We start from the raw sequence: 24805 nt of genomic DNA, 5'->3' as shown, positions 1-24805 counted from the left end.
AAGCGTAAAGCTACTCTGATCAATATTTATAAAACTAACAATGACTAATGGTAATGTGAAAGGAGTCCGTGGGATCATTTTGTAGAGACTTTGCAGTTCTCTCCAACTTTTAAGCTTCTTTCAGCTCATTGTTTTAGTTTCCACTTTCTTTTTCTCTGATATTATTCTGTTTTTATGAAGTATTCCTGTGACCCCAGTGATTCTATAATGAGGCACATTGAGGATGTTTAAGTTTAGGAAAACATCCAGTCATATTAACCATCAGAAACCACTTTTCTAAAGAAATGGCTACTTTATATTGTCCGTTGAACGTATAAGCAAACATACTTTTATCTAGAAATTTCCCTCTGGAGCTGTTCTACTTTTTGGGTTTATTTTTAGGCCAAGATGTTATATATACGAGTGGTGAATGAAAGATGACATCAAACATAAAGACCTCTTTGTTATTCTGGTCAACTTGTCATCAAAGTGTGATTTGTGATGGATAAGTGGTCATTCTGCAGGAGAAGTGCCACTAGTTCCTCAGTATTCCCACAAATGTCTTCATCAGGGATTCCTCTCTCCTTTGGTCGGCCCTGAAATGGCAGTGTTGCCACATCCACCGTCTCCGTCTCGTTTGCTTTTATCTATTGTTGAGCCCTCTCTCTGAAGCACTCTGTAGTGTTTGTTAAAAGCCCGTTATAAATAAACCTGACTGGGTTCCTGCAGCTCCGACGTCTTCCCGGTGTCTCAGCTCTACTCGGCTCGTTTGTATAAGAGGCATTAAGTCAGAGAGTGGGGATTTATGTTGTTCATTTAATAAGGTTTTTATATCTTGGGATTGGTCTTTGTTTATCATACAAGTACTTAAAACTTTGAGATCAATTATGGGTGGATTACTTGGGTTACACGGGTATGGGTGGCAATTCAAATAATATAATCACCTCTTAGAAGAAGAGAGGGTGAGAGGGTCGCTGGATTTTATGTTGATCATTTTTGTAAGAGAATAAGATTTTGCTCAACGCACTTTTGGATCTCAGCATTCATTTTTGAAGACAACCAGGCTCGACCTCAGCCTCTCAGCGACTCTGTTTGTTCCTGAAGTCGCTACCTACATGGATAATTATATAAGTTGAACTCTGTAGCTGACAGTTAGTTAGTCCTGATTCAGCAGGAAAGTGCTGGCTTAGTGTAAGGACAGCAGAGACACTGTCCTGAGAGTGACACACAGCCACGGCCCTGCACGGAAATAGGAAGTCTGAAGTGTGTGTCGTACATAACAGCGCTGAATTGCTTCTCTGATTGTGGTGAGCATCTGTGTCGTACAATTATAGCAGACAGGGTTAGTTATTCTGAGCCTCTTTCCAGGGGAAACCGTTTCCAGTGACCGCTGAATGAGGCGATACAAGGTCTGGGTGTGACGTTAGGAATGTGAAGTGAGAGGAGAAGAGACGCTCTGTTCTGTTAACAGGAGTGAGGCGGGGGGGACCTCTGCAGGCGGACTGAGGGAAGAGCCTCGCTGACGAAGCTAAAGAACTATGATTTCAGCAGTTTGGTTTTTTTCACCTACCCAGGCACTTGTAGAGGCCCTGGCTTATCCAGGCCAGGATCGCCAGGGTTATGAGGTCACCGAAACTGGCGGCGATGGGGGTGGCTACGTTGTCCGGGTTGATGCCCGTCTTCTTGGACCCCACAATGACCCCCACCATGATGATACCTAAGGACACAGAAAGAGAGAGTAAGCATAGGTGAGTGCTCGTACTTTTAAGAGCAAACTCAAGAGTAATCTGTGGAAGAACTGTAACGATGAGCTGAGACACAGTGAACCTTTATTGAAACTACAACAACTATTCAAAAAACACATTTCAAATGGTTCGGAGCTGGACCGATGATTTCCGGATTATTATTTGATCTATTTTGATTTGTACAGTTTTTAAAAACGAGTCAAATATTACGACCGCTGACGACCGATGAACTGAAGTCTGTATGATTTTGGATTAACAATGTTTGCTAGAGGGGGGGTGGGACAAGAAACGTTGTAATGCTTCTTCTTCCCCCGTTTGAACATGAACTTTATTATTAATACCTTGTAAAATAATTCTTTGTTAACATGTTCAATAAAATGACTTAAAGAAAAAGACCCACTTTTTGAGTTTGATTTTATTTCATTCTTATTTTGCAAATATAGTTTGGGAGGAGGACGGCAGTGACCCGTCTTTTCCACAGCGACAGAATCAACAGTTTACTTTACAATGTTGAAACACAGCTGTCCCTGTGTGTGTGTGTGTGTGTGTGTGTGTGTGTGTGTGTGTGTGTGTGTGTGTGTGTGTGTGTGTGTGTGTGTGTGTGTGTGTGTGTGTTTACCCTGCAGCAGGGAGGCTATAAAGGCAGTGGCCACGCTGCTGGAGCACAGCAGCACCGCGTGGCTCATCTGGAACTTCCCCTCTGGGATCCAGCCGAGAACCACGGCAGCGACGGCAGCCAGGAAGCCCACCACAGTGGCTTGGACCTGGGGGGGGGGGGAATAGAAGGAGTGGGAACTTTATCTAGTAGAGAGAACAAGCACCAGTACATGTGTAAACACAGACTAGGATCAGTCTAAGGGTTTCGTTAGGGAGGTAATGTGGTATACTGTATTTATCACGTCCAGGTAGACTTGCTGTACAGAACCCCTCCTGCTGACGTGGGTGTGATTGTGTAACACATTGGACCACCAGTCCAATTTTGCATGCGTCACGGTGTCTTTATCAGTGTGTGTGGGTACATGGTTCAAAGAGAAAGCCTTACTACACACACAGAGAGATCAATAAAACGGTCTGAGCGAACGCCCACTTGGATCCGACCAGTTACCGTGACATGTGCACGGGACGTGTAGCGAGAATATTACAGACCATAAAGCATCCACACACACACAAATGAATGTACGTAGGATATATTAAACCATTGTGTTTGATTATTCTCACTGCCACTAATCCGTAAAGCGATTTCCAGCACCGGCTTTCATTTGAAAATAAAAAATGTAATGGTGCATATTTTTAGAAAGCTAACAAAGAAGTGTGGATTCATTCAAACAGAAGTGGCTGTAGTATTGATCCAGGGATGGCAGTAGTACTTATAAATAGTAAAAAGGATAAAGGATCATTTGTGTTTACCTGCTTCAGTGCCAGGTTGCCTATGATTAGATTCCACTTCTCTATGGGAGAATCCATCTTGCCCACATTCACCTGTGTTGGGGGAAAGAAGCAAAAATGAATCAGTAACGTTGACTTTTCTATGCCTACATATGTACCAAAGCCCCTGGGTAATATGGAGTCCCTTAATGATGATCATGAATGCAAACCAGTTTGTCTGTTTGGGGTACTGCAGTAACATGGCGGTGCAATTTGATGGTGAAGTAATACAACACTTTACTGTCATGTTCTTGGGAACATGTATTGGTTAGGGTAGGTATGGCTTTTAGGAAATGTAGTTTGTTTTAGGCTGTACAATGCACAATGCCTGTGCTGCAGCACCTCCTTTAAACCCTCTGTCTGAAACCAGAGCCCAGTCTGCTCTGATTGGTTAGCTGGCAGACGGTACCGCAGCATCCGGATCAAGACCACCAGACTCAGAGACAGTTTTATACCACAGGCTATAAGACTACTGAACTCCTGAGCTGTGTGAATGTCTACTCACATCTGTTTATAGTACACACATACATATATATTATACACATCTGCCATACACATCTGTTTATAGTACACATATCTATATATTGTACATATCTGCCATATACATCTGTTATACATAATATATGCATCTGTCCATACCTCCTCATTCAACAGTGTAAAGTATTTAAATACTTTCAATGTATTCCACATATGTATATATTTCACATCCTCAAATCTTTATTGTTAATATTGTAAATATTCTTCTCTCTTTTTCACTATTTTATTTATCTTTTGCACCATGTATGTTGAGTTGTTGGAGGAGCACGCGACATAAGATTTTCATTGCCAACATATACGCTGTATCTGCTGTGCATATGACAAATAAAACCTTGAAACCTTGAAACCTGGAACGGCTCTGTTGTGATTAGTCAACCGCTTAGAGATGTCCCGCCCCTTAGCCTATCACATACGATATGTTGGAGCACTCTCCAATAAGGAGTGGGAGTGTTAAATGGTGATGTCATTATGTTAGAGAAGTAGACAGAGGAGTCATTTACATGCACAAAAACCTATATAACAGCCTACAGGAAAGGGAAACCCCCTAAAAGCATTATATTAGTTCTGTTTCTGGACCCCTATTCCTAAGGTCAATCTCCATTATGTCTTGTATTTTATAAACTTGTGAATAAAAGGATTGCATTGAACTCCTCTCACTGTGAATCACTGTCTGTTACTGTCAGTGCAGAGCATTGGCAGAACATGAACACAAAGACAAACTGTTTTTCTGGCATCCCGCTGAGGAGTATCAGCTCACACTGAGCCCTGCTGTCCGTGTTGACACAGCCCTGTGAATGTAGAGCCTGTGTGAGTAGACCCGGGGACTAACAGGAAGAGCCAAAAACCAAACAAAGAGAGAGTGCTTCTTCGTCTTCTTCTCCTGAGCAGAGTTAAAGACACACACGTGAATGGATGTGCTGAGGAATATCTGCTGAATAGGTGCTTCATGGACCTCTGGACGGGGATCTAATCACACAGGTTTATGACCCGGTTTTATGGCATTTCACGCACTGCAAATGTATGTTCTTGTGGCGCTCTATCGGAGAACCGGCTCCCTCGTCACCCGCTTCATCTTCAGAAAATGTTTGCTCTGGGAGGCCTCGAGCGAAGCAACACTTCTGCCGTCTCAATGTTCTGTGTCACGGTTGCACATCCAACCTTTACGAGAAAATAACCTCTCACTCTCCTGCATCAGCAGATTCCTGCAGTAAATCCTAATCCGTTAAGCTTTCACACCAGAATCCACTTAAGATGATGCAATATTTTCTTGCATGAAACTTTCCACGGTCCTTATAATTTGAACGTAGAAGGAGCTGCCCTAAAAACAAGGTCGGATAATCCCCTGCTCGGCTTTATTCTCCATTTCACCTGACAGAGTGTTCGTTCCCGCTATAATTACACACTGGAAAATCACAGGGGCGACCAATAACAACTACACACAGAGAAAGAGCTTAGTCTGTTGGCATGAGACACCACCACAAAATATGATGTAACACACACACAAACAAACACAAATGCGCAATGTCATCACACATCTAGAGCACCATCTACGGCAGCTATGACAACATGTTGTGAGGCTGGCCGGGGACTTTACAAATATTGAAACACAAAAATAACTGAGAGGCTTTTTGGTGGACAGAGTCAATACAAAATGGCGCTGGACTTCAGCCATGTCATTACGACAAGAACAGGAAAGACATTACAGTTACAAAACGAAACCTCAGCATAAACACTTTAATGACTTTGTTTTCTCACAGTTGTTATTCTGAGTGTGTTCAGGTAGAGGCCCATTATGTGTGTGTGTCTCACCGCTGTGGACAGCCTCGAGGCCAGAGTCATCTCCAGGTTCCCCTTGAGGCCGAGGAGAGCAGGCACCAGGATGAAGATCTCCGTGATGTACTGGAACGCCTCCCAGTGCTGTGAAGGACAACAGGAGGTCAACAGAGGTCTGACTTTCTGATTACTGCACCCCCACTCTTTATTTATTTCATCCAAATGTTATACCATCTTTGAGATAAGGGAAACATTCGGCATTTGCATATCCTGTTTGCAAGAAGAAGAGGAAGCTCGCTAAGTAAACAATGCTGGATTAAAAAAATACAGCCTTACTGTCCCACTTTGATCGAGTTTATTGATGTAGTTATGCTCACAATAATGACCCATTAATGAATAAACATTACAACATGATTCAGTTTTTACATCATAAACATAAAGTGGTTTAAATAAAGTAGGTAAACTGTTTTCTGATTGTCTGGCTGATCATGCTTCCTGCTCCTCCTCCCCCATGCTCATTGCTCAAACAGTCATTAACAATGCCCCGACTATGAAAGTAACACCAAAGATGAATGAACTGGAATAAGACTTTAATGCCGCCCTGTCTTAAGCTCTGAGCTATGCTGCTTGTTTTTCTGAATAATACTTGCATTGTAGCTCAGCTTACCTGCACAATATCCAACACCATGCCAGCTGACACTGTTCCAAACCCAGCGAGCAGGAAAGGCAGCAGGATCTGCAGCGCCATGGCCAGCGGAGACTCCTTGGGCATGTTGTGTGTGGCAGGATGATGGCCTGCCTCCTCGTCCTCTTCCTCCTCCTCATCTACCTCCTCTCCGGAGAGCCTCCTCTCAGCCAGCATGGGCTCTGATTCAGAGTAGCCTCCATCTCCACAGTCAGATAAAGTCACAGAGGACCGAGAGGCCCGGTCCAGAATCCGTCGGCCTTCTATGTGTGACGTCTCTTGTCTGTAGCCGTTCTGGAGCGAGGCGACCTCTGGTTTAGCGCTGAGGTCCACCATGGAGAGCCGCTCATCCTGTAGCTTGGTGTAACCCGTGGGAACCATTGTCTGGAATATGGAGGCGATCCGCCCAGAGGAAACAGGCTTCAGAGAGAGAGAACTCCAGCCGCTCATACGCACCACCAGGCTAGAGCCCAGGGAATCCCCTATAGCTCCTCCCAGACTCTGGATACTCATGGTGTGGTGGAGCTCCGCAGACTCTCATCTCCTGTCCTCCAGTCTGAGAGCAGTGCAGAAATACAAGTGGTTTAGACGGGCTCAGGTGCAGCATCCATGTTGGCTTAATGACTCATCTGCCAGAGAGAAATAACCGAGAAAGATGTCAGAGGGTTGAAAAGCTGAGCAGGAAACACATCCTGACTGAAGCAATATTTAAGATGACATTAGATCAATGGAGTACGCATTGACTGTGCATCCTGTGCAGCTGCAGAGAGTCCCAGAAACTGTCAGGGGCCCAGGGCAGAAGGGAATTTTCTGCTGTTTCACTATTGAAGGGACTGTTTAAAATCTTCTTCAGCAGATGTATTAATGGCTTTGTTGGAAAGGCCTATCGGATAAATTTCTGATATGGGAGGTTTCTCCTCACATTAAAGCATATCTAATGTGAGTGTTATCTCTCATATGTATAAAATGTGTGGCTACTCTCTCTGTGAAAACACTGGGCAACAGGTTCCAGAGATGGCTGTTACATTAGCGTTGATAAATTGATGCATTAGTTGCTGTCCGTGGTGCTGATCAAAGCCTAATTTACAGGATGTGAGCGCCATGATGAAACCGCTGTCTGTTTTCCAATTGTTTCGAGTAGTTGTGTGAGTCCCCGCCTGTGTGTGTGCACTTGTGGTTGGGGCAAGGTCTGCACTCTGCAGATTTGCACTGAGGCAATTATGTTAGACTGATGACTGAGATTGGACAGCTGAGTAACCTAATGCAAAGAGAAACAAAACCTCTAGAATCAGTCACATGAGGAGATGTTTTTCTAATGAATTACAGACAGGCTTTGAGGAAATAGATGCAACTTTACATTAACATGAGTAACAAAAGTTAAAGTGCCAAAATCATTCTGGTATCCACAGATTGTTCATCCCTTGCAGTTATTGTACAATCTTTCCTATTAATGCTCTCAATCACAACTATATAGCTGGACTATATGTTGGCAGCTTCAGCCCATAAGGACACTAAAAACTGTCTGGAAGTTAAGTACTACTAATTGCAAAACCTAGAGAAAGCAAAGTGTATTAGTTGGGTTGTAGTTGATTTTAAACCAGAGCATGAAAGATAACCATCATGAGTAGCTAAACACATTTAATAGTGTTTATTAGAAATAAATACATAATATTTGTTAGTATCTAGATGACAGGGAGCATTGGCAAAAGTGAAAAATAGTTTGACTTCCTTTTTATCTGCACTTCATCAGTGTTCAGGCCTTTTCCTCTAACCTGTCTGTCTCTATATCAGTGTATAAGCCTTTGACTATATGTTAAGTCTTTTTTATGTTTCGCCTTAAGCTTATATTTAATGATCACCTTCATAAACAAGACAATATTATCGTACGTTTGTTTATGTTAGCTAACTATGCTATGTTAGCTAGCTGTGCAGAAATTCAAAACAGTAGCACTAACGGCTCCCTACTTTCTTACCCATAAACCGGGGAAATACATTATCTGGTGGTATTTAGGGGATATAAGAATAATAAACTACTTGTTATAGTCGTCCAGGATTATTTTTGATAATTTACCTGTCGGGTACGAGACATTTCATCCAGCAGAAGAGATGGGAGTCTGTTTTCTTGACAGACAGAGCAGCGTCAGACTGAAAAGTGCCACCAAAGCGGGTCTATAAAGATAGATGTATCACTCCGCTTAAAAACGAGTGGGTGTGATCCGGACTGACTCATAAACAGGCATAGTTATTTCTATGGGAGTTATCTAACTAATTTTAGTTTTTGTTTATTTAAAAACAAATGTATCTACTTTTTTAAACGTCTCTTATATCTCAGCTTTTTAACGTATTTAACATTTGTTTTTTTGTAAAGATTTAAACACCTTGTGCTGTATAGGAATATATAGGAAAACATCTGTAAAATAATAATAACATACCTTTTTAAATACTACTATAATACTTAATATTAAGTATTACTTTTTTAAATGTCTCTTTATATTATATAGTATTATTTTTTTTCTAGGTATTTATTTTATTATATTTATTATTATTACTATTTTGTACTTGGTATTTTATTAAAAATAATAAATGGATAAAGAGGAATAAAGAAATTGTATGGAAATCATTTTAAATGTTTTTTTGTCTATTAAGAAGCACACTTTATTTGTTTTACTTATTATTTTATTCTTTGCTTTTTGTATTATAAATTCTTATTGAATTTGTTATTTTTTAAAATATTTATTTACGTACATTTGTTTCTGTTATTTCTTTAATGACACTCCTATGACTCCATAGTTTCAATAAAGTATTGATGTATTTTAGGGCTACTTACAATAATACAGGTCTCTTTCATTGAAGTAGGTCAAATCTGTCTGGCAGGATTTGCGATATAAAAGAAAAAGATAGGAGTGGGACCTCTTGACGTTCTTACAAGCTTTCTAGCTAGAACAAAAAGTGCCACACAGTTTGTCTGCAGTGCGCATGCGCAGGGTAAATAGTCTATCAGGTCATTACATTTTCCATTAAGTTCCGTCATCATCATCATCATCATCATCATCATTTTTTTAGATTACTTATTTGATTTGGCTTTTATATTTGTTGTAAAAGCGGTGCGTTACATTTTAGCGATATATTAACATTTACATGCCGACCTCCCAAACCCTAGAGGGCGCTGTATAAATCATTGCCTAGATCTCTTACCTCCCACCGGATGTTGGTCCCATACATCTCACACATGTCGAAGAAAACACAGTCGGCTTTAAAATGGAATTAAACATTAAGAAAACAACCTCACAGGATCTGCTGTCATGTGGCAACGGAGAAGGTTTGGATTATTTTAAAAGCAATTACATTGTTTGTCTAGTTAGAAAATGTTTGAAACGAGTTTAGTGAGAGAAGTCTGGGTTTCAGACAGTGTCAGACATTGTTAGGATTAGCAAAATATGTTGATTAATTCACAGCAAGGACCTTTGCAGTTTATAATTTAGGTTTTAGAAATAAATAATGACTATGTGATATCTTTTCCATCAGAAAATTACATTTGTTTACATGATACATTTTCACATGTTCTGTATGAGCTGTCACCTCTCCTAATTATACAGCTCTACAGTTTCCACGGTTTTCATTTGAAGAGAAATGTCACTTTTTTTATTGTATACCGTAGAGCAATGAATTCCAGTAGTACTCAAAAACGCTACTAGGATTGGACAACCATTTAATGCCACTTTATTGTGCTCAAGCTTTTGTATACAATTGTGTATCTTGATATGATATGTATCCCTATACATAAACTATGTTGACTCACTGTGAGCTTATTTGTGGTGCTGCCAGGTCTCAGTGAGAAGCTTCTCCTCAAACCGAAGGCTGGCAAATCCCTGCAGACCGAGAGAATCCCAAGAAGCAGCGGTAAGACCAAACATCACTATCTATCAGTTAAACTAAGAACCAACACCCTTTGAGACAGAAGGTGTGATTTTGTTTTGTTGTTTGTCAGTGTTGGACCGGCTGCAGAGCTTCCTGCCACAGATGGCCGAAGCCAACAAGAAGCTGAAGCAGCAGATGGATGAAGCTCCGGCTGGATCCTTTGACATAGAGAACGTGGGGGAGGCAGAGAAGGTCATAGAGATGGTGAGTGTGATCTGGTGAACGAAAAAAACAGACGTGCAACATTTAAGAATTTGTCTTTTTTTGGAACCCTAAACCTACCAGCTTCAGTGTCAAACTCATGTACACACCACTGTTGTAAATAAGAACACAATTTATTTGTTATAATAACATTATTTATGAAGCAATATGAAAACTTTACTTGGCTAAAACCTCCAGCAGTTGCAACAAAACAAGCTGAAATGTTGCTTCAAACATCTTACAAACACCGTTTTTTAGATGTTATGCATTTCTGTGTTGTATGATGTGATTGAGTCATGTAATACCTTCCTCTTGTCCTCAGGACTTGGCGCTTGTGGAACTCAGCGGGTCAGATAGAGACTCCGACGAATCAGAGGAGACTTCTGACTCGGAGGAGGAATCGGAAAGCGACATCACAGAGCCCAGCCTCAAATTACCTGGAGACAAGGGCAAGAAGCAGAAGCCAAACATCCAGGTTCTGCATCAACAGGGAGAATAGACAAATGTGGCACAAGCAGACTTTTAGCTGAACATTCTCGAGCGATGTGGATTAAACTGACTGAGCTGAAACCTTTGGAGGGGTTTTAACCTACTTCAGAGACGGAGAACAGGAAGCTGCTGTGTGGAGAGACACAGGCCGTCCTCATCCCTATGGGTACAATAATGTACATTTGAGAGGTATGAAAAAGTGCCTTTGGAGCCAGAACAGAAACTGTGATAACCTCATCCAGTGTGGCATCAGCTGACCTCTCATTGTCCAATATGTGCCACGGCTTATTACTGTGGATCACCTTGTTTATTGCCTTGGTTTTCATGTGCTTTAACACAGTATTACATCAGTTTAGACCACAGAATGTCTGTGCTAACACAGGCACAGTCATGATCTTCTGTACATATATATGCTTCATTCAGATGTATTGATATGTTAGCAATCTCAAATAATGATTAAAGGTGCAATGTGATCAGAATATTATCCCATTACTTTCCTTATCTGCAAAACTGTTTTTTTATTAAAGCTGAAATTATGAACATCTACAAAAACAAGCAACTACATCTGTGTGAATTTTTTTACAGACATTCATGTTCCCCAAAAAATGAACGGTAATGACTTTAAGGGATTTTGTGACTGTAGATAACAAACATCTTCAATATGTTAGAAACTGTATTTGTGTAGTGTTTCCAAAAGGGGGTGTTTTGATGAAATAGTGGTTAGCACTCTTGACTTTGACTCTAGCTATCAAGATGAGTGGACTCTTTTCACCTTCCACTTCCCGGTGAGAATATATTTACAGGTAGAAGGTACATCAGACCCAAATGTGTTTGTATTGACAGTGAGTGAAATGGCTTTGAGTTACATGATGGATTGTTTGTTCTTACTTAACCAAACAACGATTCTCTACTTTGAGGTTAAATGGGTGTGGAATATTTACATTGCAATACCATACGTTTTTGAGACGCACCCTTAGACTGGTTGTACATATATACTGTATAGTAAGTATACGGTGACGGGGTAATATGTGCAGGGTAGACGTTTCGCTTTTGACTGAAAATTATTTTTTAAATAATTCTCAGGTTGCTGCCATTGCCAAGGATAGCAAGTCATGTGAGCCAATAAAATCACACCATTGGTATCACGTGGTATCTCCATACAGTCAGCCATCAAGAGCTACGATCTACATGCGTTGTGGAAAAAACGGTAGTAAAACCAGGGGTTCGGTTTGGGGGGTCTGACCCCCCTGATAGCAATCTGGACCCTCCCAAAAGGGACAAAACCGAAAGTTTGAGGGTTACTGAAATAATTGATATATTACTAAAATTCTAAATGTATGCCATCAAATAAGGATACTTAAATCACATTTTCAGAACTCCTTTTAATCAGTAATGTGTTTTATATATTTTTAAGTGTGTTGTTTTAATTGTGCTTTTATGGAGTGTACTATTACATCATTGAGTTTCTTGTACAACGCTCTATAAATTAAATGTATTATTATCTTATTGTAAATGAATAAATGTAAAGGCTAACATGCTATTACCTAAGCAGCACTCACAGTAATTGTTCTCTGGTCTTTGCTGGCCCATAGTGGATGTTCATAGTATATAATCTATACAACATACATAAAGGGTTGTCACGTGTGTTTCAAAAAGCTGATTTGTTTTCCGTCTAGATTCGCAGGATACAAATAATGAAAGAAAAGGTTCTTGTCAGAAGTGGGATTCGAACCCACGCCTCCAGGGGAGACTGCGACCTGAACGCAGCGCCTTAGACCGCTCGGCCATCCTGACTGTACGTGTCTGCCTTTCCAATAGATATAAATTCGTTTTAAGATTGATAATAACACTACAGTTCAAGAACTATTACACAGATCACCATGTCGATCAATAAGACACACTCCTTTGACCTGAGAGTTATCAAATCCTAATGATTACAGTCATAATTCATGTTTTTATTTGCAACAGTAGAGCATGCGCTCATCAGTCAGGATGGCCGAGCGGTCTAAGGCGCTGCGTTCAGGTCGCAGTCTCCCCTGGAGGCGTGGGTTCGAATCCCACTTCTGACAAGAACCTTTTCCTTTTTTGTTTGAGATCTGCCTTGTTGTAAAAGCAGCCAAAACGAAACTACTAAGACGAGATCAGCTGTTTAAAACACACCTGACAAACCTTTATTTATGTTGTATAGATAATATACTATGTACATCCACTAGGGAGAAGCAAAGACCAGTCAACATGTGTAGGTTAATTTACTGTGGGTGCTGCTTGGCAAGCTAATAGTTAGCTGCTACATTTTATGTCACAGTGTTTTTGAAGACACACATCTCAAAGTACAGTGTCCAGGGGTGGCTTTCCAACGTTGCAATTAGCATGTGTTTTAATCATTTTTTCCAAATTGTTTTACCTTCTTTTTAAACAGATGGTGACTCTGCCGTCCAGCTGCGTCCGTTCAACATTTGGGAATGTTGGAGAATGTTGAGAATATCGGCCAATGGCATTCGCGGCTTCAACATTAATTAGCCAGTCACATTAACAGCTTCAACATTCTGCATCTTACCCCCAGCAATCATCTTCTCCGCCTTCAACATTTTTGACCAATCACAGACGAGACATGTTGAAGGGGAGTTGTTGTTTTACCGGAGGTGGGTGGAGTTCACGGTGATGTAAAGATAACGGACGCAGCGCCTTAGACCGCTCGACCATCCTGACTGTATTTGTCTGCTTTTCCAAATGGATATAAATTCGTTTTAAGAATAATAATAACACTACAGTTCAAGAACTATTACACAGATCACCATGTCGATCAATAAGACACATTCATTTGACCTGAGAGAGTTATCAAATCCTGATGATTATAGTCTTAATTCATGGTTTAAATTGCAACAATAGAGTGTTAATGCCCATCAGTCAGGATGGCCGAGCGGTCTAAGGCGCTGCGTTCAGGTCGCAGTCTCCCCTGGAGGCGTGGGTTCGAATCCCACTTCTGACAAGAACCTTTTACTTTTTTGTTTGAGATCTGCCTTGTTGTTGTTAAAGCGGCCAAAACGAACCTAGAAAGACAAAATCAGCTGTTTAAAAGACACCTGACAAACCTTTATTTATGTTGTATAGATAATATACTATGTACATCCACTAGGGGGACGCAAAGACCAGTCAACATGTTTTAGGTTAATTTACTGTGGGTGCTGCTACATTTTATTTCTCAGTGTTTATGAAGACACACATCTCAAAGTACAGTGTCCAGGAGTGGATGTGTTTTATTTATTTTTTCAAATTGTTTTACCTTCTTTTTAAACAGATGGTGACTCTGCCTTCCAGCCGCCCAGGTGCTCAAAAGGATCAGCGGATGAGGTAGCATCTTGATCTGGGAAGATAAAAGGAGCAACTGAAAGAGGCACGACATCGAAGCTCATCTTTGGTGGAGGGAAACCTCAACAGTGTCTCTGTTGTCCAGTAACAACTTCCCAACAATCAAACGTGACCATGACCACAGTCTGAACAGATCTAAGCCTGGTTCTTATCTTACTCAAGGAAAGCTGTGTGGCTTCATATCACAAAATCAATTGTAAAAATGGAGCGACTGTAGCAAGAGCACACATCCATACCATGCATTTTAAATATCTTCATTTCTCATGTGCAATGTCTCCTGTTCACCACCAGAGGGAGACACACACCTTTAGATATTCCAACCAAACACACCGACAGAGGGTCCTGTGAGAAATCCACTTGCTAAAAGTTCCCGAATGGCGTCCCTCCCAGGAAACAGAACTCAATAATTCATAACAGGCTCTCGTAAATTTCAATGAGCTTTTAATTAGGAGGAGCCCACAGTAATTGTCTCTGAGGCGGTCTAACAGGAGGATGATCATGCTGACAGATTGACAATCCTCGTGGCAGATTGCAGCAAATCACCTAATTATAGGAAGGAGTCAAACTTTCGGCCTCTAATGATGATTATTTTGGCTCGATAGGATCATTTCACACATCGACAGAGGAAGAAAGGATGGGAGAAAGTATGTGACAAATGCCTCAACTATGAATCTTGATTTTGATCTATCAGTTTGTTGATATTTGATCACTCTAAGGCCACCAACTTCTAAGGAAGACACTACCAGAGCTCTAAGTATGTTACAGAATAAAATGTGTAATCTCCATTTTCCGATTAATTTTATGGGACTTCGAAAATGTATTTTAGTTATTTTAATATTCTTCTTAAGCTGGAGTCATGCTTAACGTAGCACAGAGACTGGAAACGGAGTGATCTACAGTAAAACGGCCAACTGATGCTTTCAGACTGAGAGTTTCTGTAATATAAAAAGGAGATGTGATATACAGCATACCACGAGTTTAACATATGTATATCACTGATATACAAATTCACAATAAAAGGACATATATCACAGGAGTATTATAAAGAAAACACTGAATGAGCTGTAAAAAATAAAAGTCAAACTGTCACAAAACCAGTTCACTGGCTTTAAATGAAGCTATAGAGGGGGATTTGCCTCAGTATTATCTGTGTGAAGCAAAGACTACAGTAGATATTGTATATAAAACAGACTCACTTCTCATGGTGTCACTTTAATATAAAATGAAAGATCAAATGCACGTTAAACATCAGTTTTATTTTGAAACTGCATGCTCTTATTTTGAAAGGCTTGGCAGCAGGCTATCTGAAAAAAGCCAAGTGACACACGCAGGGTTTCTCTTTCTGATTTTTATTTGTGGAAGGTGTGTTACATTTACAAATTACACATCGGCACACAGGTTATTGATCTGTTCACACAAATGAAATTGAGACAAATGTATCTCCATAAGCTGAACAAGTCATCAAACAATTACTTTAGGGCCAGGAAGACGATCTATGACACATCTGAAGTTAAATAACACCAATGTGCGATATGTGCCTCGCTAATATTTCTACTGCTGCTACTTCTTAGTCCATGCCTTACATATGTAACTGTGCAACATATGGTATACTTCCCTACTGTACTCTACCCGCTACCACACTACATTCCACACTTCCATAAATACTGCTACCTACTCATCTACCGGATGATCTTGTACTTGAGTAAAAGTAGAAGTACTCAGATCTTGTACTTGAGTAAAAGTAGAAGTACTCAGATCTTGTACTTGAGTAAAAGTAGAAGTACTCAGATCTTGTACTTGAGTAAAAGTAGAAGTACTCAGATCTTGTACTTGAGTAAAGTAGAAGTACTCAGATCTTGTACTTGAGTAAAGTAGAAGTACTCAGATCTTGAGTAAAAGTAGAAGTACTCAGATCTTGTACTTGAGTAAAAGTAGAAGTACTCAGATCTTGTTCTTGAGTAAAAGTAGAAGTACTCAGATCTTGAGTAAAAGTAGAAGTACTCAGATCTTGTACTTGAGTAAAGTAGAAGTACTCAGATCTTGTCCTTGAGTAAAAGTAGAAGTACTCAGGTCTTGTACTTGAGTAAAAGTAGAAGTACTCAGATCTTGTACTTGAGTAAAGTAGAAGTACTCAGGTCATATACTTGAGTAAAGTAGAAGTACCAGAGTGTAGGAATACTCTGTCACAGTAAAAGTATTCTAAATGTTCCTCCAGTGAAAGTAGAAAGTACTCTCCTCTAAATGTACTTAAAGCAGCGACAGTAAAAGTAGTCATTGTCTGATTGGTCCATTTCAGAATAATATCTCTGATGTGTTTTATAATGATTGATCATTAAAGTGTTCTCAGAGCTGGTAAAGGTGCAGCTAGTTCTAATGGCTTTGTATACTGCAGGGTAGCTGCTGGATTTACTGCAGGTGAACTACAGTCTGATTTAAGGGCTGATTATATTTACCATCATTCATCCTAATCTGCCTAGCAACTAAAGGATTAAATACATGTAGTGGAGTAAAAGTACACCATTAACTGTACCTCTGAACTGTAGTGCAGTAGCATAAAATGGAAACAGTACTTGAGTAAATGTACTTAGTTACTTCCCACCTCTGCATCCAAGAAATATGGATGCCAGGCACACTTGCGTGACTGAATCACTGCTCGTACTTCAGGGAGAAGAAGCTCAGTAAAGCAGAGTGATAGCAGTAATCAGGAGGCATTTACAGCAGTAAAACTAAGGTCAGTGACAGCCCCCAGCCTCCTGGATATTAGGCCCTATTTACTGACGGGTTATAATTCAGTGAGATAACCCTTAAGGACGGCGGACGGTGGCTGTGCAGGGACATCCACAGGTATTTTGTATGTGTGTGAGCACATGAGCTTTGGCTTGGCAGGAGACACCGGACAGGTGGATGCTCAGCGAGCCAAAGTCCCATTACTTTGCTCAGGGGGCAGCGAGTGTGTGTGTGTGCAAGCATGTGGTAATTACTTTTCTGTGTGTGAGTGTGCAGACGGGGGTGATTAGAGATGTGGAGGGCTTGTCAGAAGTTATCTTCCCATCTCATCTCATCATAGGCAGTCTGGCGGATTCCCTCGATGGCTCAACAGCCCGCCGCCGCCGTGCTGCTGTCAATCGGGCCGTCACCGCCTGCAGAAATCGATGCCAATCTCCCCGGGTTTTTCTATTTTTAACCCGGGCTCAGCAGCCGGGCGTTTGATAAGGAGGCTGCCTTCTTTTGCCTCTCCTCTTTCGCAGCAACCCCCCCCCCCCCCCCCCTGCTGATGAGAGGTGATAAGAGACAGACGAGATGGAGCTGAAAGACCTGCCTGACACTCTGAGAGAGGCTTTCATGGTGGAGGAAATGATGATTGTTAGGGCCATATGATGGGATGTAATACAATTAGTCAGAAAGGGTTGCCTTTAAGCTGTCACCCAGCAGTGGTAGTTCTATCGTCACTTCTACTACCAATTACACCCCACCACTGCTAGCTTCTCCATCAACTTTCATTGACAAGAAGTCAATTAGTCAATTCCATTCAAAATAAAATGTCTGGCTCGAGCTCGAGAACTCTGACCAGTATTTCTTTTTTGCCTCAACCCTACTGACATACCGAAACAGAACCAAAAACCTTCTTGGACGATGTCATCATGTCTTGAACACATATACAGTATATAGCTTTTAAAAAGTTCCAGCTCCTTGAGATGTTTTTAAAGTATTTTAAAAGTTTCAGGACATAAAAGGGCATTTTAAACATCTGCATTTTAACTTGCAATCCTTCTGCCGATGACTGATATGATCCATATATTCCATACTACCACAGTTTGAAGTAACACACAACTTCAGCAACCAATCAAACTAAAAACCTTTAGCTTAAGACAGTCTGAGAACTTTTTATTAATAGTTTGCCCATTGCCTTCAGCAGTGTTTGAAACAGTTTCAATGACTTAGATTTCATATAACATTCTACTTTATACTTTATTATCATTGTTGTCATACAGGTTTTTAGGAAATGACTTGTTTTAATCCACTCCTTCACCAGGCAGGGCTACAGTACAGACAAAACAGGTAAAAGGCAGCAGGGGACCAATTACAAATATTTGCCCTGAAGCAAAAAGTAAAGTACAAGTCCCTCAAAATTATACTTAAGTAAAGTACTTTACCCTTTACTCCTCTGTTTACACACAACGAGCACACATTTAGCTAGCTCTATAATGCACTTTCTTAACAGATGCTTCACCAACAGCGTGTTCTTCATAACGCCAGTATTTATTTACAGATATCAAACTCTCTGCTCACCTGTGATGATGAAATATGACTCGGTGTTGCTGTCTTCAGGTCTGATGTAAAGTGAACGCGTGGCAGGAAACACGCGCCGTCTGCCGGACGGTCAGCGTAATCAAAACAAACCCAAAGCCAAGACTAGTGTAATCGATCCCGGTCGCTCAAAAAAGAGCAATGGATTGCAGATAAGTAGATCGTGCTACGTATGTAAATAAAGACACGCTATTTTTTTTAAAAGACACAACTGCATTGTTTTAGTTTTTTTATTTGTACTGTTGTCATATATTCTTCCATTTTAATTTACCAGCGCTTTTAAAAATATATATTTATTATTTGGCCTTTTTTAAAAATTATTATTTGTTTTACTTTTTCGGAGATATTAATAATGAAGTCGACTTTGACTTCATTGTAAATTGAGGTACCTGTAGGCAGCAGGGGCCCAACAACTTATAGTTGCCCTGGGAAATAAACAGGTATAGTCAATTAAAAACCTTGGAAGTTGCCCCTTTAATGCCGTTTCCTGCCATGACGAGCTATAAATGTCTGCTGGTTTTAAAGTCACATGAAAATCAGTGTGTATTCAAGAAGTTTTAATTGATCTAATTATAAATGGTCATGTGTCTGGAAGGTGTAACTCTGTGCGTCAGTGGGAAGACAAACGCTCAGCAAAGACATGTGAATCACTGCCTTTGATTCCCCAAGTCTGAAAACCTAGGAACACCTGAGGGGGGAATTTGGACTCACAGTGTTTTATCTTTTGAAAGAGTTATGTTATATTCCTCTACGTTTGAGAGACTTGTAGTATCTTTACTGAGAAGCATAGAAGCTTTATGTTGATTTTCCTTTCATTTATCACCAAAACTCAAAGAATTTAAGTGTTACAATTGACTAAACGCAGTTATGTCTGATTTACTAAACGCAGTTATGTCCGATTTACTAATCTGATTTACTAAACGCAGTTATGTCCGATTTACTAAACGCAGTTATGTCCGATTTACTAATCTGATTTACTAAACGCTGTTATGTCTACAGGTGCAGTCCCGCTCGGTCCAGCGAGCACACTACTGCGCATGTGCAGAGAGGAACGGTAATCGCGTCTGGACACGCCATTAAGTAGTTTCAACACAACAGACTTATATATTACTTACTTCTTGCACTATTGTTTAAATGCAATGAAACCTTATTGTGTTGATGGTCACAAATGCAAGTGTTATGTAGTTTCACCATAAAACAATGATCTAATTCAAACAACATCCAAATTTCACTTCTTTGAGTGCATGTATACAAACTGGAGAAGAAAATAACCATCTGTCAGCAAAAGCAGAACTTTGACGAAGCGAGAAAAATAAGCACCTGGTTACCCTCCATCTCCTCCTCCTCATCCTCCCCCTCTTGTACTTCCCTGTGTGTTTTCTAGATGCGTTGCCTCCACACACTCAATGGTGCTTTGTCACCACTCAGAACAAACTCTTGGAAAATTAATAATCACCATTTCTCTGTGAGTTCTACGTCGACAGCAATCACGCTCTAACGAGAGAGAAGGTCAACTGGGACTAATTGGAAATCTGTTACCAATGAATCATATTTATGTGGATTTTAGCACGCTACAGGAATGGGAAAACCCCAAAAAGCATAACAGGGCTCATTTAAAAAGTTCAACCAAATACTTTGCATGGTATTAATCTTTATTTTCAATGTATTTTTAATCGCAATCTTGCAAATATCCCCATTTTTAGGTATTGTATCTGTAAACTATTTATTTTCTGTATTTGACACGATGGTGAGGGGTGTTGTATCATTTGAAATCCAGATCATTCATTCTTAGAAAGTGCAGAGGACTTAATTGCTTTGATGATACTCTCCTTTTAGTTTCCCCTCTGCCAGGTTCTTTGTAATTTGACAGAGTGAAATCCTTTATTACTTCAAAAACACATTCACTTAATTAATGCAAGTCATGTTAGATGTTCTCACAGCTCCTACATCTCTGACTTTGTTGCAGACCCGGCAGCAGAGGATATAAAGGACGTCCTGCAGAGCGTTATGTAACACACGTTGACCTTCGTGATACCCAGTGTTCGGCAACAGCTGTGTTTTATCACCGTGCCCTTGAGCAAAGTAGTTTAGTATCTTTAAAGTCATGCATTACAGCACCATCTAGATCTAACCAGGGTTTGGAGGGTAAGAATCCTATACAGTTATTACCTGGAAAATGCCAGTAACATGCAGGTAACACAGTATTAAAGTATTGTTGCTTGATTACTTTTGATTACTTCAATACTAAATATGCGAATAAAGACTTCAGAGAACTGAGAGAAACTTCCTCTGGAGGGAACTTTGGGAATTTAGCCTTTGCAGACCATTTACATGCATCAAAACCTATATAACAGAGCCCGAAAAGCATACTAGGACTCTTTAAAATGTGGTATATGCTTCATTATTTTAAATGTATTTTAGATTCTGTTACTCTCAGCGGTTACCTTATTTATACCCTAACTATGTTACACAGTTCCTTGTATTCCTCCCAAGGCATGGATACGATAAATATGATGTGTTTTCAGTGTAAAAAAGGAATACACTGATCCAAAAGCTCTGCCTATGATCTCAGTTTCCTGTTCTCATCTTGTGGTGTTTGTTTTTGTGCTTGTCGACTCTGTTCCAGAGTTGTTGGCAGAACTCGATTCAAACATTTTCTCCTCTAATTGGGTGTTTTTGTGGACACCGGATTAATCAGCCGCAGGGTATTTAATGTTGTTTGGGCAGCTGAGAGGTAATACAGTCAAGCCATTAACATATCATTAAAGAGTCCTAAGCATTGTAATTGGAGCCAGAACGCTGACGATACACTCTCATTAAGTGGACTCTGAGAGGGGAGACGTCTTGTTGTGATGGCTTTTAGAGAGGTGGTGCTACAAATCTGTTTAACTCAGCACGCTGTTGTTACAATGGGACGTCCACAGGTCACACTGTGGGCAGAGATGCTTTCTAAAATGCCTTGTAGGCTTCTGTTGACGCATCTAAACCGAGGTTGCAAAAACAAGGTCTCCTGGTCAGTCCCTCACTTTGATTCAGACTAAAAAACATGTCACCAAATACAGAAGGAATTGCATTGGTACAGACATTAATGGTCCCAGTTTGAGAATCCAGCTGGCCTTTGTGATGCTCTGACTTTTTCTTCAGCCACATAACACTATTTGTTTTTTTGTGACCTGTCTCGACAACCATTTAAAGGATTGACTTGAACTGCGAAGACAGCTTTCGCCATGAGGTTAAAATGTGGGGTTTTGACTGAAATGTCTGTTGTTAAATTGTCATGCCCCTCTGAATTAGCGCCTTCATCCGGAAGTTATGGAAGTTATGAGCCAAAGTAGTTTGGCTCATAATTTCGTTGATGAACCACTACCTGCAATGCTATTCCGTTCTGCTCAGCTGTTAGCATGTTAAGACGCTGAACTAAGAGTGTATAGGCTTTAAAATGTATGTTTAGCATCAGCTTTAGCTTTGGCATTGATAGCATTCTGTTGTTAGCATTTAGCTCCAAACACCCCAGTGTCTCAGGCAAATATTGTATCAAAGAATCAAGCATTCGTGCTGTGGAGGACTACGGTTATGAAGCCTTGAAGTTTGGCATTTTGTCGGCCAGCGCCTAAACTTTTTGGAATCAGAAGTAAAAAGAGAGGTTGGAGCTATAACCAAACAACCAACCAGACAATTTCAGGCGACTGAAATGTTATATTTAGCTTATATGAACTGAATAAACACTGTAAAACATCTAGACTGGACAACATGGTGGTTAGGTCTTAAAGAAATACCTCGCTTTACTGTTGATTTTACTCTGAAAAGGGCCATGATTTACAAAGTGAACGTCATAAAATCATCAGGAAAACCTTACAATTTGATTTATTTACCCATTGGCTTCTGTTTGATCTTTTTATCATGGGATAAGCAGTCCCTTTGGTCCATTCTTGAAATGTATTTTGGAATAAAAGTATGTGATATGCAGATATGGCAGATGCTGCAACCTTCATAAAACTCAACAACCTGGTGAGTCTGTCTGAAAGCTAACCTCCATCACTCGGTTCACCTTGTAAATCTGCGTTCAAGGAGAGAAATGTAAATGAACTGGATTTAAAGCTAATTAAATGAAGGGATTGTGTGTGTGTTCATATTAGGATGGATTTGATGTTCTGTCTTTTTAATTATAGCATCTAAACTTTATAATATGAACGTCATCCTTTGCCCTTGTGCATAAAACTTTGTGGAATTTAAAAACCTGCACAATAATATTGACTCTCCACTGTATCTGTACTTTGCAGGACTCATCTGTGTCAATATTTGACAGAATTTCTGGTTTAATTACAGATTCCCTTTTGTGCACTCTCCCAAATATCAGGGATTATCCAATTACCGTCTGCGTGCCGACAAACAAGCGGGGCTCTTTGCCTTTCGCTAATTGGTGTGAGGAGTGTTGCCAGTGCTCAAAGGAGAGGCCTATCACTGAGAATTATTGAATAGAGGGAAAGAAAAAGGATATGTGGTCTGCCTCGGGCTGCTTGTGGATTTCTTCTGATTTCATCAGAAAAAAAGATGGCCGAGTCGATTCCCCAGACAACAGCCAGCTGGTGCGTGTAGGCGAGCTTTGCTGCCCAAAACTCTCAGAGAAAAGAAAGTGAAAGACTCACGCTGTGTGTCTGCAGCTCATCCCTTAAACAATCCCTCAGCTCGCCCACTGCTACACAACTTTGTGGGATAGCACGGTGCGGCCAGGATTTATTTCTCAGTGTGCAACGGTATGGCAATTTCATGGCTTAAAGCAGATTTAGCACACACTGAATGAGCAATTATGTCAATGAGAGGTGGTTAAAATTGCACCTTTGAGTTCCTTGTATGTATTATTGACTTACTTATAAACCAATTACCCTCTTCTTAAGGTTATTTACTGCTTGTATTAATTGAACATGTTCGTATTCCCTCCTCAATGTGCTTATAAACCATTCTACTTTATCAAATCCAGTGAGACATTGGTGTTAAACAGCCCCGACTTGCAGGCCTTCTGGTACAACTGGTGTGTGTGTGTGTGTGTGTGTGTGTATGTGTGTGTTAGTGTGCATGCGTGTGGCATTTGAAACACAATGTGAAACAAGAGATATGCGGCAGGTTGAACAGCACGATTTATAATTTATTGAGCAGCACTGACGTTACAACAGAGAACAAATGAAGCAGAGGAGAAAAAAGAGCATTATTTATTACAAGGAGAAAGTATAGCCTGGGGGGTGTGTGTGTGTGTGGGGGGTGGGGGGGTAGCACAACATCCCATTGTACACAAACACAATACAAACCCATTACTCCAAATTTGATGATTTTCATGTTTCGTAGGATTTTGCGACCTTGTAAAGCTCAATTAAGTTTCATAACCCGAGGACTCGATTGCATAATTTAAAAGAAATGCATATATCTGTCGGATGAGGCTGTCTTATATATCGCAGATCATTTTGACATTCTGGAAGGTTTACAACACGGGGGAAAAAGGCGTACACAACCTCGGACGGGAAACAGGAAAAAAGCAACAATTGAAACATTCCCCTTCAAATGCCAGGGCTGTTTTAAATAATGCAGGCTTTTTTTTCCCCCCACAGATGCAATGGTGGTTGACTCCCACCTTAAAATCCTCCTGCTCTGCTATTCCCTCAGACCTCCGTAAAGACATCTATGCAGGAGAGAAGCTGAAACTGATAATGCAAGCAGAAGAAATGTCCCATCCCGCTGAATACTAGATCATAACAACTTGAATTAATCATTAGACCCCCGGTAGAACATATCTATGGCAATTTCTTTTCTTGTTTTTTGTAAATATCTCAGTCATTTTTTACAAAAGCAAGTGATTCAGAGCGTGTACATTCTGTTCCAATTCAAGTAACGATATATACAAACATGCTGACAAATCAAAAACTCCATTTCAATCACACCACTCTCCCACCCACCCATTAACCCATTGAGCTACAGGAAACAGAGAAGGTTAACAGCAAATACAGTAACAGACAGACAGACAGACAGACAGAAAAGACAAAAAGGAAATAATAATAATAATAAATCAGTATATATATTAAAGGCTCACTGCTGTAATAACGTACCCAGGAACCCAATCTTATTCTTTATCAAGCGGCTCTTGTAAGGAGTCAAAGGTTTCCAAAAAGGGTTTCCATGTTCTAATAAAGAATTTAGAGGAGCCTTCGAGTGTGAACTAAATGTCCTCTAACTGTAAGAAGTACACAACATCTTTGACCCATTGAGAAAAGGATGGAGGGGAATTATCTATGGCAATTTCATCTGGAATCATCATCCACCTCGTATCAAAGCTGAAGTAATGTCCCACGCATGTTGCCAAACTCCTGTTCTATCCAGGGATTGTTCA

At 40.4% G+C, this 24805-nt stretch overlaps 2 protein-coding genes, 1 long non-coding RNA gene and 3 other non-coding genes across 7 annotated transcripts in view; 3 read left to right on the top strand and 3 right to left on the bottom strand.

Annotated features, from left to right (window-relative positions):
- slc41a2b (solute carrier family 41 member 2b) overlaps positions 1–8299 on the bottom strand; it is a 28028-nt gene extending 19729 nt beyond the window's left edge. The window contains exons 1-6 of one of the 2 annotated variants that reach the window (XM_063905660.1): positions 8216–8299; positions 6127–6773; positions 5496–5603; positions 3132–3203; positions 2344–2488; positions 1550–1696 (exon numbers count right to left, since the gene is read on the bottom strand). In XM_063905660.1, the coding sequence (XP_063761730.1) occupies positions 1550–1696; positions 2344–2488; positions 3132–3203; positions 5496–5603; positions 6127–6657 (1003 nt within the window). In that variant the 5' untranslated portion in view covers positions 6658–6773; positions 8216–8299. The remainder of the gene's footprint in view (positions 1–1549; positions 1697–2343; positions 2489–3131; positions 3204–5495; positions 5604–6126; positions 6774–8215) is intronic. The other variant, XM_063905661.1, reaches the window with a different exon arrangement.
- Positions 8300–9208: 909 nt separating this feature from the next.
- On the top strand, positions 9209–11231 carry nopchap1 (NOP protein chaperone 1). Its single transcript, XM_063905080.1, has 4 exons — positions 9209–9463; positions 9970–10044; positions 10133–10266; positions 10586–11231. Exons 1-4 carry the CDS (start codon positions 9403–9405, stop codon positions 10760–10762), a joined length of 447 nt encoding a protein of 148 aa, XP_063761150.1. The 5' UTR covers positions 9209–9402; the 3' UTR covers positions 10763–11231.
- A 1232-nt stretch (positions 11232–12463) lies between these two features.
- trnal-cag (transfer RNA leucine (anticodon CAG)) lies at positions 12464–12546 on the bottom strand. The gene has a single exon. It is a non-coding gene; the product is annotated as a tRNA-Leu (tRNA).
- A 192-nt stretch (positions 12547–12738) lies between these two features.
- trnal-cag (transfer RNA leucine (anticodon CAG)) lies at positions 12739–12821 on the top strand. Its single transcript has one exon. It is a non-coding gene; the product is annotated as a tRNA-Leu (tRNA).
- Positions 12822–13098: 277 nt separating this feature from the next.
- LOC134879336 (uncharacterized) lies at positions 13099–18528 on the bottom strand. Its single transcript, XR_010167823.1, has 3 exons — positions 18412–18528; positions 14036–14116; positions 13099–13802 (listed from the first exon to the last, which is right to left on the bottom strand). It is a non-coding gene; the product is annotated as an uncharacterized LOC134879336 (long non-coding RNA).
- On the top strand, positions 13659–13741 carry trnal-cag (transfer RNA leucine (anticodon CAG)). Its single transcript has one exon. It is a non-coding gene; the product is annotated as a tRNA-Leu (tRNA).
- Positions 18529–24805: the final 6277 nt, after the last annotated feature.

This window comes from Eleginops maclovinus, chromosome 17 (assembly GCF_036324505.1).
Source record: "Eleginops maclovinus isolate JMC-PN-2008 ecotype Puerto Natales chromosome 17, JC_Emac_rtc_rv5, whole genome shotgun sequence".
Taxonomy (NCBI): domain Eukaryota; kingdom Metazoa; phylum Chordata; class Actinopteri; order Perciformes; family Eleginopidae; genus Eleginops; species Eleginops maclovinus.
The sequence above is the reverse complement of the archived record's forward strand: the minus strand, read 5'-3'. Positions and strand labels throughout refer to the sequence as shown.

What these genes read in the sequence shown, in the direction of transcription:
- nopchap1 (XM_063905080.1), top strand. Translation starts at nt 9,403, where the DNA reads ATGGAATTAAACATTAAGAAAACAACCTCACAGGATCTGCTGTCATGT. An exon ending in GTCATGTGGCAACGGAGAAG is followed by an intron (nt 9,464 to 9,969) that starts GTTTGGATTATT and finishes TGGTGCTGCCAG; the next exon opens with GTCTCAGTGAGAAGCTTCTC. An exon ending in CAGAGAAGGTCATAGAGATG is followed by an intron (nt 10,267 to 10,585) that starts GTGAGTGTGATC and finishes TCTTGTCCTCAG; the next exon opens with GACTTGGCGCTTGTGGAACT.